The 14,190-nt window shown below is 50.4% G+C and overlaps 6 protein-coding genes across 6 annotated transcripts; 4 read left to right on the top strand and 2 right to left on the bottom strand.

Moving 5' to 3' along the window:
* Positions 1 to 315: 315 nt before the first annotated feature.
* On the bottom strand, positions 316 to 1,115 carry N7511_005770 (gluconokinase; the record flags this gene model as incomplete). The annotated part of the gene is made up of 2 exons (XM_057128147.1): positions 316 to 768; positions 876 to 1,115. The coding sequence occupies 2 exons, from the start codon at positions 1,113 to 1,115 to the stop codon at positions 316 to 318; spliced, it is 693 nt and encodes a 230-aa protein (XP_056984664.1).
* Positions 1,116 to 2,581: 1,466 nt separating this feature from the next.
* N7511_005769 (vacuolar protein sorting-associated protein 26) lies at positions 2,582 to 4,184 on the top strand (the record flags this gene model as incomplete). The annotated part of the gene is made up of 5 exons (XM_057128146.1): positions 2,582 to 2,801; positions 2,854 to 3,338; positions 3,403 to 3,427; positions 3,529 to 3,645; positions 3,919 to 4,184. The coding sequence occupies 5 exons, from the start codon at positions 2,582 to 2,584 to the stop codon at positions 4,182 to 4,184; spliced, it is 1,113 nt and encodes a 370-aa protein (XP_056984663.1).
* Positions 4,185 to 4,673: 489 nt separating this feature from the next.
* On the bottom strand, positions 4,674 to 10,123 carry N7511_005768 (uncharacterized protein; the record flags this gene model as incomplete). Its single annotated transcript, XM_057128145.1, has 6 exons — positions 4,674 to 9,239; positions 9,292 to 9,380; positions 9,432 to 9,638; positions 9,690 to 9,863; positions 9,917 to 9,983; positions 10,046 to 10,123. 6 exons carry the CDS (start codon positions 10,121 to 10,123, stop codon positions 4,674 to 4,676), a joined length of 5,181 nt encoding a protein of 1,726 aa, XP_056984662.1.
* Positions 10,124 to 10,499: 376 nt separating this feature from the next.
* Positions 10,500 to 11,149, top strand: N7511_005767 (E2 ubiquitin-conjugating protein MMS2; the record flags this gene model as incomplete). Its single annotated transcript, XM_057128144.1, has 5 exons — positions 10,500 to 10,572; positions 10,641 to 10,720; positions 10,773 to 10,898; positions 10,955 to 11,034; positions 11,089 to 11,149. 5 exons carry the CDS (start codon positions 10,500 to 10,502, stop codon positions 11,147 to 11,149), a joined length of 420 nt encoding a protein of 139 aa, XP_056984661.1.
* A 949-nt stretch (positions 11,150 to 12,098) lies between these two features.
* N7511_005766 (putative L-serine dehydratase) lies at positions 12,099 to 13,307 on the top strand (the record flags this gene model as incomplete). The annotated part of the gene is given in 4 exon segments (XM_057128143.1): positions 12,099 to 12,190; positions 12,244 to 12,297; positions 12,366 to 13,009; positions 13,024 to 13,307. The coding sequence occupies 4 exon segments, from the start codon at positions 12,099 to 12,101 to the stop codon at positions 13,305 to 13,307; spliced, it is 1,074 nt and encodes a 357-aa protein (XP_056984660.1).
* A 560-nt stretch (positions 13,308 to 13,867) lies between these two features.
* On the top strand, positions 13,868 to 14,098 carry N7511_005765 (uncharacterized protein; the record flags this gene model as incomplete). The annotated part of the gene is made up of 2 exons (XM_057128142.1): positions 13,868 to 13,924; positions 13,946 to 14,098. Coding segments are annotated over 2 exons (210 nt in total), but the record flags the coding sequence as incomplete, so codon positions are not given.
* Between the last annotated feature and the right edge of the window lie 92 nt (positions 14,099 to 14,190).

Raw genomic sequence — 14,190 nt, 5'->3', positions numbered from 1 at the left:
TCTATTGTAATGTAGTAAGTAAGCCCCAGGAACTGCACATGTGCGGGTACTGGTTCTTGGCAAAAATAAGATCGTCCAACCAGAACCATCAAACTGACATAGACAATTCAATTGATATCACTCGACACATGGATACATCAAAGCCCAGAGAAGCCCGAAACAAGCTCTCGAAAACGCCCAATCTAAAGCAGACCGGCAACAAAACCAAGCCAGTCAACACCAAACACCGAGAGGATGAACAAGACACCATCAAAACAAAACCAAATGCTAAAAAATCCTCATCCTCCATGCAATCATAGTATGCCACCTATCGCATCATTCATACTCAGCAAGCTTCTCCACAACAGCCTCGATCACATTCCTCTGCACATCCTCCATCGACCCCTCCACATTGATAGTGATAGCATCCCACTCGCCCTTCGGCTCCTCCAGCGCCGCCAGCTGCGACTGCACCATGCTACTCTTCATGTAGTGCGACTTGCGCTGTGTCACGCGCTGCAGGAGGACCTTCTCATCCAGCTTGAGGTAGACAAAGTGGATCTGCACATTGGGCGAGCCGTAGGCGGCCACGCGCATCACGTCCCGGTACTTTTGTTTCAGGGCTGAGCAGGCGACGACCACGCCGGCGGGGCGCTGGGTTTGGTTTGCGTCGCTTGGGGAGAGGGCTTCAATTGCTGCTCGGCGGAGGGAGATGAGCCAGTCCCAGCGGTCTTCGTCCGTTAGAGGGATGCCCTGGGACATTTTTTCTTTGTTGGATTCTGGGTGGTACTATTTGGATTGGGGGTGTGAGTATAGAGTATGGTGATATCTGGGTGTGTCTTTGGCGCAATGGATGCTGGGTTGGGGGTTGGGGGTTGGAATGCGCTTGTACTTACGTCGTCGCCTTCTAAGAATGGGACGCCGAGGTGTTTGCGCAGGACGTTGCCGGCTGTGCTCTTTCCACACCCTGCTGGTCCGGTTACGACCCAGATATGTTGCATCTGCGCATTCGCATTGGGTTGGTGCGCGGAGCCGTTGGTCAGATTGGGCATGATGTGCGCCTTGCTCACGGGCACTGAGGTTGAGTCGACTTTGGGAGCGTGCGGCGGCTGGGGACGTTCCCCGGCGGAGAGCATGGTGTGAGAAAGAGATGCGTTCGTGGGAAGTGGAGTTGCGAGATCCAGGGATATGATTCGGCTGGGCCGGCAGATGTATGACGATGCAGTGATACCCGGAAAGGGAGCGTACACTGGAAGATTCGAGTGAAAAGACGAGAAAGACCGAAAAAACAGAAAGGCAGAAATGCAGAAAAGGAGTCGCGCCGACTAAAAAGCAGTTTAAGTATGACGGTGGGTCGTGGGGAAAAAAAAAGAGCAGAAGCCGAGTGGGGGAACGATTCAGCCGATCTCAAGACTTGCGTTGTGATCGATCTTGTTGCGCTGATGGTTGAGGCTGCTGGTTCGAGTCTACATGCTCTACGCTCTGTAGTCTCTCTCTCTCTCTCTCTCCCCTCTCGACCCCTGTTACTGACTCAATTGACAGGTTCTATTCCCCTCGAAGCACACGGTATGATGTCACGTATTACAATACAGACCCCCACGCTAAGACACCGCTGGCTCTTTATGTTCTTCCCTGCTTCTCTCCCACGTTATGCCCACTTTTCCGGCCCATTTTCTGCCCTCGATTTTCGCTGGAGAATGTCCCTTTGTGCTCTGTGGCCCCGTGCCGAAACGCCGATGTTTTGCCCCCCGAGTCGCTGTCCTCCACACCGAACCCCCACACTTTGGGATCAATCCACCCGAGACTGGACACGGATTGCCGAGACTCAATCCCGTGGACTTCCGTGAAACACAAGGGGGACATGACTATTCCGGGGATTATACATTCATCCGATAGGACAGGGAAGAGGGGGTGAGGTGGTTCCCCCCTCGTACAGTCACACCGACAAGGCCCTGGATAGCCGTCTGACCAGGTCTGACCAGCTCATTTGCACTCCAAATCCGGGGAAGACAGATTCTTGCGGGGTAAACGAATCAGATCCTGGCTTGGAGAGTATCAGACCGTCTTCGAGGGGAGACCGTGCTGCCCCTTGGCCGGGATGCGGATTCCGATTCCGCCGCCCTGGTGATATCCGGGGAGAAGGATCCGTTTGGCTGGGTGGGATGATGCCTCCCGACAATTCCAGTGTAGATTCAATCGGGGGGAAATCACACTGGTGATCTCGTTTTCCAGTGGATCGGACGTGTCTGAAGTCCAGCCCGTACATGCACAGTACACGAGCCTACGGGTAGTTTGTAGATCATGTGAACCTTTTTATACCAAAGAAGCCATACGCTGGAACCCCAAACGATCCTATTCAAATAGTATCTCGCTAGATCCAAAAGAGACCCCCGAACGATATCCAAACTGTAACCAGTGTGACTTGACCAAGCCGAAGATGAGTTGACTGAGTTGACATGTTGACTGCCTGCAATGCAAGGCACCGTCTGCCTGTGCGGGGCGGTGTTACATAAGCAGACCGCACTCCAGGCCACCGCGCGACAGCTCCAGATCATCAAGTTGCTTGATTCGTGGGCTGCATCGGGCTCAATTTCCTCGAACAATGGCGTCTCTATTTTTCTCCACTCCCGTCGACATCGATGTCGTTCTTGAGGACCTCGATGAGCGCCAGACCGTCGACGTCAAGCTGGACAAGGGCCGCCGTGAGCGGGTCCCTTTGTACATGGACGGCGAGTCTGTCAAGGGTGCCGTGACAATCAGACCGAAGGATGGGAAGCGGTTGGAACACACAGGCATCAAGGTGCAATTCATCGGCACAATTGGTGCGTCTACCATGCCCCGTCGATAACACACCGGATGACCCCCGACTAACAGGAGCATACACAGAGATGTTCTACGACCGAGGCAACCACTACGAATTTCTTTCCCTGGTCCAAGAACTCGCTGCGCCGGGGGAGCTGCTGCACCCGCAGACTTTCCCTTTCAACTTCAAGAACGTCGAAAAGCAATACGAATCGTACAACGGCATCAATGTCAAGCTGCGGTACTTCGTTCGCGTGACGGTCTCACGGCGCATGGCGGATGTCGTCCGTGAGAAGGATCTCTGGGTTTACTCGTACCGCATGCCCCCAGAGAACAACAGCCCCATCAAGATGGATGTTGGTATCGAGGACTGCCTGCACATTGAATTTGAATACTCCAAATCCAAGTATCATCTCAAGGATGTGATTGTTGGTCGCATTTATTTCTTACTCGTGCGGCTCAAGATCAAGCATATGGAATTGTCCATCATTCGGCGAGAGACCACTGGATCACCACCAAATCAATACAACGAGAGTGAGACGTTAGTCCGCTTTGAGGTATGTTTCATGGACACCTTGATACCAAAGTACATTTCTTTTGCAGTCACTGACCGACATGCAGATCATGGACGGCTCGCCGTCGAGAGGTTAGTAGATAATACCCGGCTGAGACTCCCACGAGGATCAATCTGCAACACAGATACCAGCACGTGCGAGGTCTGTTTTGAACATAGCTGACTGTCCACAGGCGAGACCATTCCCATCCGGCTGTTCCTTGGTGGCTTCGACTTGACGCCCACTTTCCGAGATGTCAACAAGAAGTACTCGACGAGATATTACCTGAGCCTGGTACTGATCGATGAAGGTACGTTGAACTCTTATCCATTGCATCATCCCCGCATCCATGACGCACTCTATGGCGGGGACAATACACAGAGGCAAAGACCGAGTTGGGAATGCAAGCACCGACGGCAATTGAAATTGCCCAAGTGAACCGCGGTCTCGCCGATTTGGCTCCGGCCGCATTTTGACCCCCACGCTAAGCTGGTCTTGGCATCGGCTCCACACTTTGTTACCATACACGCTCACACTCTAAACGCTTGACTGCAATTGAATTGATTCTTACTCGATCCCACAGATGCCCGTCGCTACTTCAAGCAGTCCGAGATTGCGCTTTACCGTCAAGCTCCCGAGATCGCCCCGAATGCCCAAATCGCTCAGCAGCAACAAATCCAGCAACAGATGCTGCTCGAGCAACAACGTCAGCAGCCCACTCTCCCACCTGGCTCTGCTACTGCCGGTCCGGGTAGAGAAATCTCCACGCCGCTTCGACAGGAGGCTCAACAGGCTCAACAGGCTCAACAGGCTCCGCAATCTCAGCCTGTCCCCGCCACTGCTGCATAGATTATTCTCATTATCACTTGCGTCTTTAAGTTCTTGGTACTTGGGGATCTGTTCTTCTATACCCGCCTCCGTCTCTGTTTACCTTTCTCCCTCAACCACCGTTAGCACTACACTCTTACTTTCCCTCTCTGTACGTTCAGTTCTTGGTCACTATCAAGGCCATGTCACAATATCATGCTGTAGTGTACGATCAATCATTTCTCCGCCCATCGAACCATGGCCCCAACTTCTGTAACAAACCTGAGCCTTGGATGTTGCATTGAAACATATTCAATTCTGGATATGATACTCGGGAAGACCCAATAATTCTGAACAATACAAGAAACGAATACGGTACCGAGGTAGGGTACACCCCAATCCCCATGTAGACAGTAGACAGTATACAGTAGACATGCAGGAACCACCATAACCACGACCAACACTTCAACCCCCACTACAAACAAAACCAACCCCTACATACACAAGAACAAAAAAACAAAACAAAAAATCCTACCCCTGAACCCCCTCCAAAATCCTCCCCAAAGCCCCCAAAACCAACCCATCATCCCTCTCCTTCCCGGCAACCTGCACAGCCCTAATAACAAGCGGATAGACCCACTCCAAATGCTTCCGATAATGACCCCCCGCCTCCAAACTAGATATTGTCCTCAGCGCAGGTGGATCAGGAATAGCAGAAGGCTCGCTGTCCAGCTCGACCAACTTGACCAAAAGATGCAGCAGGGCCTTACGCGCGGGCGTAGGCTGCGGCATTAGACCTCGTAATGGCTGGTCTGCGATGTATGATTTGAGGGAGACTGCGCAGCGGAGGAGGAGGTATGGAGAGATGGCGCGTGCGAGCAGGGTCTCAGCTTCTGCTTCTGATTCTAGTTCTGTGTTCGGGGCTTGGCGTGGATGCGCGGCTAGTTCGAAGAGTGTGTTGAGGAGACTGTAGGCCATGTTTGGGCGGAGGGTTGGGAGGGACTCGAAGGTTCGGCCTGGGCGGACGGTGTAGAAATCCGCTAGGGGGTTCCCGGGTTGGGAACCGGTTCTGTGGTCCTTTGAGGTGAATTGGGTTGGGAGGTCGAAGCGGAGGGGCGCGTAGATGAAGGATGAGTTGAAGAGGGCGAGGGCGAAGTCGCGGCGGATGGAGTCTTTGATTGATTTGTTGCCGAGGGAGGGGAGGATGAGGGGTTTGAGTCTTGTGAAAGAGGTTATGTCGAAGGATTCGTCTGTTGCTATTCTGGTTTTTTGGAGGTTGTGGGCTTGGGAGCCGTAGGCTGAGACGATTCCATTTGTGATTTCGACGATGCGGTGCCAGAAGTCGGCTGTTTCGGCTTGGTTGGTGGAGTTGTATTGCTTTTCCACATAGGGTACTGCCACTTGGAGGATATTGAGAGAGGCTGTTGTTGCCTTTTGCCAGATGTAGGGCTCACGGTCTTTTCCTTGCCAGGTGTACTTTTGGCTGATCAGAGCGCTGAGATGCTGAAGTGTTGTTGCAAGGGCTCCGTTTGTGAAGACGTCTTGTTTGATGCCAAATTCAGCGATGTACCAGCCCATTAGGTCGATGATATTCTTGGAGAAGGCTACATAGGCTGGTTTTCTGGGGTCGTTGCCCGGGCTCCATTTTGAAAGTGGTGAATCGGATAGCTCGGCAAGGCAAAGGAGAATGTCTGGCTGGGAGTCCTCTTTCTCTTGGCATATCTTCTTGATGCACTCGATGACTAGCGCTTGCACGGCTGAAGGACGGTCGATATCCAACGTGTAGCGAGGTGAGATCGAGTTCCACACCAGCAGGCGGAATTGCTCAAGTACCTTCTGAATGTGTTCAGTGGTAAGTTGATCTCTATAGAGGCGGTAAATCTGTTGGAAAGTCTGAAGATACGCCAGCGCAGCATCTTGATTGGATTGTTCCAGATCAAGCACATCTTCGTTGGCAGCCGGATGGCCGTTTGCCCAAAGAAGCCATGCACACTCGAGAGCATCGTTGCTCAGCTCGCCAGCAGTTTGCACCCGAAGTAGGATTGCTGATAAGCCAGAGAATGTAGCTTCGCTGAACTCCAGAATTTGCAAGTCAACTAAGCCTTGCAAGTACTTCAGGAAGCGTTTCCAGGACTGGTCAAACTTCTCGTCCTGCACGAGCGTTTCAAAGAAGTTGGTGATCAGACTGGATGATCCTTTGATCATTACAACTGTCGTGTCGACCCATGACTTGAAGTCATCTGACTTCATGCTGCTCTGCTTATTCTTGGCCTGGATTACGGCGGTCTCGATTCTCTCAACCATCTTGAAAAGAACCATGTTTAAGCAGAGACGCCAAGCTTTAGGTAAGAGTTGCTGTCCGTAGGCATCGAAGATCCGCAATAGGGTGTGCACTGCGCTGTTTCGGATCTCTGGTCGACTGTCTGTGGTGATATCAACAATGCGAAGCAGCAACAACAACCACAAGGAGTTCCGAGAGACCGCAGGATCCTCATCCCGGGCCAACTTGGCCAGCTGTTCTTCATTGACAGACGCATCAACATGACCAATAGAGAACTCCTCAATCTGGCCCTGCAGGAAATCTGAGAAGTTCCAGAAGAAAGAGGTAGTGGTGAGCGAGATATTAAAGTCCTGAGTCTGTGACGCAAAGCTGGAGAATGCGTTTACCAAGCTGTAGAGACACGGCGCCGGAAGCAGAGAAAGGAAATCAGAGGCAACGAGATGCAAAGACTTGTAGGCAGCTCGGACTAGGCGAGGACCGGCTGGAAGGCCTGATGCCCTGCGCTCTATTCGAGTAGAAGGTTGCTCATCAGCTTCAGACTGTGGAAGATTTTGGAAGACACCAGAGATCAAGTCGAAGATCAAATGCCATCCATCCACTAAAGTCTCAGCATACTGCTCCAGGATGTTTCTCAACACTTCCAAGCTCTGCTCATGGATCTCAATGATCGTTATTGGCAAAGACTTCGATGTGTGCATGTCTGAGGAGTAGAGCGAGGTCACTTGGTCCTTCAATGTCTGCAAATTCCTCGTTTGAACCTGATTGTATACTTTCTCGTCGTCTTCCTCTCTCTGTTTCATGGTCAAATAGACAAGCGAAGTCACAATCGCGTTTGCCTGTAGGCGCAGATTAGGACTGATGACGGTATTGGCAGATGCGGAGATGAGACTTTGCGTCAGAAGCCGCCATGCTTTGTTATCATCTTCATCAAGCGAGGATAATCTTGAGAGATTTGCTCTGGCTAATTCATTTCCTTTCTCCAACACGAACTTCAATTCCTCGTCTTGCATTCTTGATTTTCCCACGGTGTGCGACACACGCCGAGAGCCTTGGTGCAGACGCCCAAGTCCCTTGGATGACTGCGGCGAGCTGGGAATTTGTGTGACTTCTGTTGCGGTATCTTCTTGGTGGCGCTGTTCAGTGAATGCCGACAGGTTCAACAGAGCAAGCAAGATCTCCTCAAAGGATGCACTAGGAAAATCGCAGGTGCTTTCAAGCAGCTTGCTAGAAGCAGCCTGTACCGCAATTACCTCAGTCCCTAGGTTAGCGGTGGGAACATCGTTTCCTGGGACGATCAGGGTCTCCCCAGCACTAGCTGATTTGACCATTGCACTGGAAGACATCCCAATCACAAGTCCTGTGTATTGCAGTGTCTCAAAAACAATAGACCAGGCCGGCTGATCCAAGGTTGGTCCTAAAGCAATTCCGAGATTCAGCAATGCCCGCAGGCAAAGGAGGTTTCGTGTGCTCAGGGATGCAGGACGACCATCGCTGACACCTGCTCCAGTGACATCAATGGAGCCAGAGCGTGCCATATCAACGCTTTTTCGTTTCTTTTGAGGCGAGTCAATCTGCTGGGAGCCGGTAGAAATTGAATTTTGTGACTTGTGGCCACCACCATTTGCAGGCATCGCAGCTTTTCCGAGAGTAGTTAAAAAGGCATCTCGCGGTACTGATAGTCTCATAAGGCCTGCCACATGAGCCAGCTTCTGGAACGCGCGGACGAGATTGTGGTAGTACTCGTCGTCTAGTGATGCGCGCAAGAAAGTAGAACATGCTGCGAGGACAGCCGGCCAGCAGTTCTCTATGATCCCTGCGCAAGTCTTGATTGCAGAGTATTGAATATGAGACTCTAAGTCCAAAGGATTGATGGGCACATGCGATTTCTTAGTAGGTGAGACAGTATGTGCTCGTAAGCTTTCTCCTGTTGTGAAGTCTTGCGAAGATCTGGCGGAATTAGGGCCTTCGGTAGGGCTCAGAAGTCGATTCTTGCGCCTTTGCTTCAGATCCGGGACTGTCAGGGGAAGGACGAACTTAGCGAGCCCTTCTGCAAAACTGCTAATGCAGTTCAGAACGAGACTGTAGATGTAAGTGTCCGGGGGTGGAGGTGGGTCCATCTTATCAAGAAGCTCAATATACGGCGTCCGAACAACACTCCACTGTGTGCTGATCCCAGGAACCTTTGTCTCGCTGGGAGGGACAGTTGACCCGATGACACCGGCAACTCCGCCAGTTTCCAGAGTTATTTGATCCTCGGTGGTTGATCTAGTGTGATCTGCACGCGAAGGTACTGTTGATTGGTTGCTGACTCCAATCAATGCGGGTTTCTCTGAAGCAAGCCGGACGAGCGCGGCCATATGATCGCGTAGAATATTCTTTCTTCCCTCTTCTCCGTCGTAGAGTGTGTAGATAAGTCGTACGACACCTGGCTCAGAGTACAGTCCTCTGAAGACCTCCATACACAATAGCCGCTTCCAGGGGGCCGTTCCATCCGGTTCAAGAAGATGGGTGATCAGACTCAAAGCCATCTCACATTCGGCGGTCAAAAGCGACATGTGGCGCTTGAGAAGTAGTAGAAGTATCCTGGCCACTCGAACAGTTTGCGCAAACGAATATCTCTCGGATAAACAACGGACAGCCAACGGCAATAGCCGAACACGCAGCACTTGCGAAAGTTCGGGATGTCCCACAAATAGGCGACCACTGTTCAGAAGAATGCTTTCAATGAGCTCCAGTACAAAGGGCGGGGATAGCGTTCGGGTGCGCAAGAACTGCAATTGCTCTCCATCAATCAATCGGCAGAGGTCATCCAAAACCTATATTTTGGAGTCAGCGCTAGATTAATCAAATGATTGTATCAATGCTTACCTGTAATGCATCATAGGCGAAAATACCGACATCGATCGATTGGCCATCTACCTTGATGGATGTGGTGATCTTTTCATCGTTCGGAAGCTCTGAGAGACAATTAGCACAAGCCGTGGGGATTTTGCGGTGATATAACTGACTGTCTTCGATGGAGACTCTTTCAAACGTTGAGACCACTAGTTGCTGAAGGGTGGCCGCAGCAGTACTGGACACTGCAATAACCTTGCATGCTTGCAATGTGGCACAAATTTCCAATGTATTTGCGAGAAGTTCTCCGCTCAACTCATTGGAATAGTACTGTAAGAGAGAAGGCAGAGACTGTAGGATCTTCAACTGAATATCCAGGCCTGCAAAGATTAGCGCTGTGTCAAGGTTTTGGTCGAGGTCATATCATGTACTTAGGCTCGTTGTCTCTCTCAGCCCTCCGAGGACATCTTTGAGGCGACTTGAAGGCAATGAACGAGATGCAATCAGTCTCTGTAGGCAGATAACACCAATGCCTGCAAGCTTTGCGTGCTTAGTATGGCATGCAATAATAAATGGCTCGACAAATTTAGGTTTGCGAACAAGATCTATTTGACAAATTAGCACTGGAGAGCCAAAACAACATCTTCGATTGACCAACCCGCTGCAATCTGAGCCTCGGATGTCGATGGCAAAGCCTTGAGCTCATTCAGCGACTGTTCGGCGGCCTGTCGTGTAATTAAGGTCAGTTTGATGTTCAAAGATATCTGCCTGGAGGTGAAAGACGAACATTCCGGAGATCAGTGTTTTTCCTTCGAGACTCCTGGATCAGGTTTGCAATCTCAGTCTGCAAGAATTGGGAGGACATTTCTGATACAAGATTGGTACATCAACGCATGGCCAGCATTGGCTTAAGCCCGAGGTCCCGACGTCAACAGTATAGGGAGACTTTCGGTTGTGAGCTGATAGCTTGATATCGGCACGACAGGCCAAAAGCACAAGTTGGAGCTTAAGTTTCAGAGCATATAATTAACCTGAGCTGCAATGGCTGTGATTTCTCCTATATCAAACAATCCCACGATGGGAACAACAAGGCGTGGCATCTCCAACCAGCGCCAAGCCTACGATACGGTTATCGCACGTGATATGTATCTCACCGCCCACGCGCCATGCCCCTCCTGCAACATCTCTCTTGAACTCATCTGCGAAGTTCACAGACACGGATTTATTGCTCTGAGCTCACTATGTCTGCCAAAGTCCCACGAAACTTTAGACTCCTTGAGGAGCTTGACAAAGGAGAGAAGGGTCTCAGTGCAGGTGCGATTGAACCATGATCTCCGAAGATGTCCGGTCACGAAGTACTGACGCATGTTCCTTGGTCGCAGATGCCTGCTCCTATGGCCTCGCCGATGGTGAGGATATGATGATGAGCAACTGGAACGGCACCATCCTCGGCCCGCCTCACGTTAGTCTTTCTTTGTCTCTACCCGATTAGCCCAATGCTAATCAACCCTCAGAGCGTCCACGAGAACCGCATATACAGTGTGAACATCCACTGCGGGCCCGACTACCCTGATAACCCACCTACCATCCAATTCGTCTCTCGCGTCAACATCCCCTGTGTTGACCCCAGCTCCGGAAAGGTATGATAATGCGCACCAAGACACAACAACGCCATTGCTAAGTTGTTATGCTACAGGTTGACCCCTCGAGACTCCCTACCCTTGCTCAGTGGAAGCGCGACTTCACCATGGAGACAGTTCTGATTGAACTGAGACGGTAAGCACAAGTTGGAACATAGCAGATTGGTGTGGTGTGTTGACCTTTGTCTAGGTACATGGCCTTGCCTCAACACAAGAAGTTGCCGCAGCCCGCAGAAGGCTCGAATTTCTGATCGAACATCCTCTCAGATGGTGCAGGCATATTTACGAGTATCAGGATCGGCCTCGTTGAATTTTACTAGCTTTTTCTATCCTTCCATGATCCTATTGGAGCGTGTACAGTCACCGCATGAATGCATCGGGTTTCTCTGGAAACCAGCTCTCGATCTTATTTTACGATTCAGTGTTTACGGACGTTTTTTTTTTTTTTTGGGCCCAAGCATTGTGACAGGCGCTTTTTAAGTGATGAATAACAAATGATCTCCTTTTCATTAATTGGCAACTCTCTAAAAACGGAGGATTGATCGAGACACATCTCCGTGTGGTGCCCTCCGCCATCAAGAGGCCCTCAATCGTAGCCGGTACAATTTATTGAAGACCGCAAGCTAATGTACTTCGCCTCCTTTGATGGTCTGGTCTATTCACTTGCTGGGGCCTCATGTACCGAATCTAGTATTTGAGCATGTGGTGTGTTGATTCTGATAGTAATTTTACTAGTGCGAATTACTTCAAGATTTCGTCTAATCAATATAAGGATACAATGGATGAAATGATGCCTTTGATGCATATAATGTCGCTAAGGGTAAGATTTTTGGCGGAAAATAGACTGCGGTGGGCTTACCGGGGCTGCGCCTGGATAGCCTGGCGAGTTTGTTGGCCTGCTTACTGAGGTAGATGTGATCTCCGCGCCAACGATCGTGGACGTAATCGAGAGTTGCGCCTCGGACATCTCGTTTCAATCATGTCGACAGGAGAAACTACAACTTATCTTCTGTGGGCACGTGATATTTGTCCTAAAGTGTCAAATGAAGGGCGTCGGGATGACACCGAACGACATGGATTCCTAGGAGTTGGCCTAATTTCACCCTATATAAACTACTCGTTCTCCTTGACAGTCTTGTTTTCCTCTCATATTCGCCATTTTCTATTTCAAGACCTCGAATTTTATATCAGATCGTGAAAATGGGCCATTTCGACGCAAAACACGAATTGCACAAACCTTGGATTGAAACGCCTTTAATCGAGTCGACAACTCTTTCAAAGGCGGCCGGATGGTAAGACGCTTTTTCCCCTCATGAAAGTCCCAGAAGCTGAAGGGTGATTATAGTCGCATTTTCCTCAAAATTGAGTCCCTTCAACCGTCCGGCTCGTTCAAATCACGGTGAGTTTGGCACTACATGCTACTGCATGTCGGGAAAACGTCTGACATATAGGCCAAAACTGGTTTAGGGGCATTGGAAACTTGGTCCTCACATCTCTTGCTGATCCATTGAACCATGGAAAAGCCCTGCATTTCTTCAGCTCCTCAGCAGGTAATGCAGGACTCGCAGCAGTCGTCGCCGCTCGGGATCTTGGCTGTGCCTGTACCGTTGTTGTCCCCCTCAGCGCAAGTCCCATGATGATTAAAAAAATACGGGCTGAAGGGGCTTCGGATGTCATTCGACATGGCGCTAGTTGGTTCGAAGCTGACGCCTACCTGCGGGAAACCTTCATCGAAAATGAAGACAGCAAGTCGGATGCTTTGACCAGAAATGTTTATATTCCACCATTCAATCACCCTGACATCTGGCAAGGTGCAGGGACCATGGTTGATGAAATGGTAAAGCAGTTACCTTCGAGACACTGCAGCAAACCCGATACCGCTTATTCGTTCCCGGCAGATGCGATTGTCTGCAGTGTTGGTGGCGGTGGTCTTCTGAACGGAATTATCAATGGCCTTGGGAGGCATTTACCAGCCTATCAACCATCGAAAGCGGTACGAGTTATTGCAGTTGAAACAGCTGGGGCAGATGCGCTGGCGCATTCGCTGCGCCAGGGTTCGTTGTACACACTACCTGCGATAACCTCGCAGGCAATCACCCTAGGAGCACTTTGTGTGGCACCTCAGACGTTGAAGAACGCACAGTCGCCTCCCCCGGTGTTGAGGTTATCAGTGTGGTGGGTACCGACGCTGATGCTGCAAAGGGGGTTGTGCGTTTGTGTGATGAACTGCGGTTGGAGGTCGAGCTGGCTTGCGGAATCAGTGTTCAAGTTGGGCTAGATAGGCTCAAGGAGGTCATGCCAGACCTAATGCCGGATAGTCGAGTTGTGATTGTTGTTTGCGGAGGAAGTGCTATTACGCCTGAAATGATCACGGATTATCGCCAGAAGCTTGCAAATGGGTGGCGATGAGAGACTGCGTATTCGAGCTGGCCAGTTGGCCAGGAATTCCCTGCGGTCCAGATCAGAGGGGGCTATCTGTATATCAACGATTGAGCGTGAATAGACTCGGAATATTAGATAAGTGAGAAAGAACTAGAAAATTACAACCTCATCTCGGCCATAGCCTCAAGACAGCATCTTGGAAGCAGGGGCAGCGATGCCAGTTGTTAGAAGCTAGAGGATGGTGACCCCTATGGCGCCAATCAAACATATTGTCAAGTTGTTTACCACTGTTACGCTGGCTGCAGGACTACTGTAATCCTATGCCTTGGCGCTAGCTTCATCACAAGATCCTAGAAAGAAAGCATGTAGCGGATTTTGATTGACGGTTAGGACGTGTGGAAAGAAGCTTCAAACCTAGACGAGCAACAGGTGAGACTGTTTTCAGGGAGGCGACAGCCAGGTGGAAGAGATCAACATGGGAATAGCATCACTTGGGAACATGTAAACAAACGACACCCAAGAGGGGAACGCACAAACTACGCATCGAGCGTGCACAGTAACAGCAATCCATAATACTACGAATACAGGAATACGAAAAGCTTCTTCTCCAAGCGACCGGTCAAGCCGATCAGTTGATGAAAAAGGTTCGCGTCGATCGAGGGTAGTGTAAGCCCGATGACACAGTGCAACGAGACATGCGCAAGCACAGAGGTCAAGTTGCGGGATCCAAAAATGAGAATAATCAAAGTGTTTCCAAGAGGAAACTTTCAGAGATTAAACTGAAAAGAACAGATACTACACTTGATCTAAGCCAATAGGCAAAGAGAGCTAAAGAAGAAAGAAAAGAAGAGGAAGAGCGGCGGGAGCGGCGGGTATATATAGGCCTTGGTGTCACGTGATCTCAATTGCT

Source organism: Penicillium nucicola (genome assembly GCF_028828085.1).
Source record: "Penicillium nucicola strain IBT 29836 chromosome Unknown utg000005l, whole genome shotgun sequence".
NCBI lineage: Eukaryota > Fungi > Ascomycota > Eurotiomycetes > Eurotiales > Aspergillaceae > Penicillium > Penicillium nucicola.
Note: the sequence above shows the minus strand (reverse complement) of the source record. Positions and strands in the feature narration are given on the sequence as shown.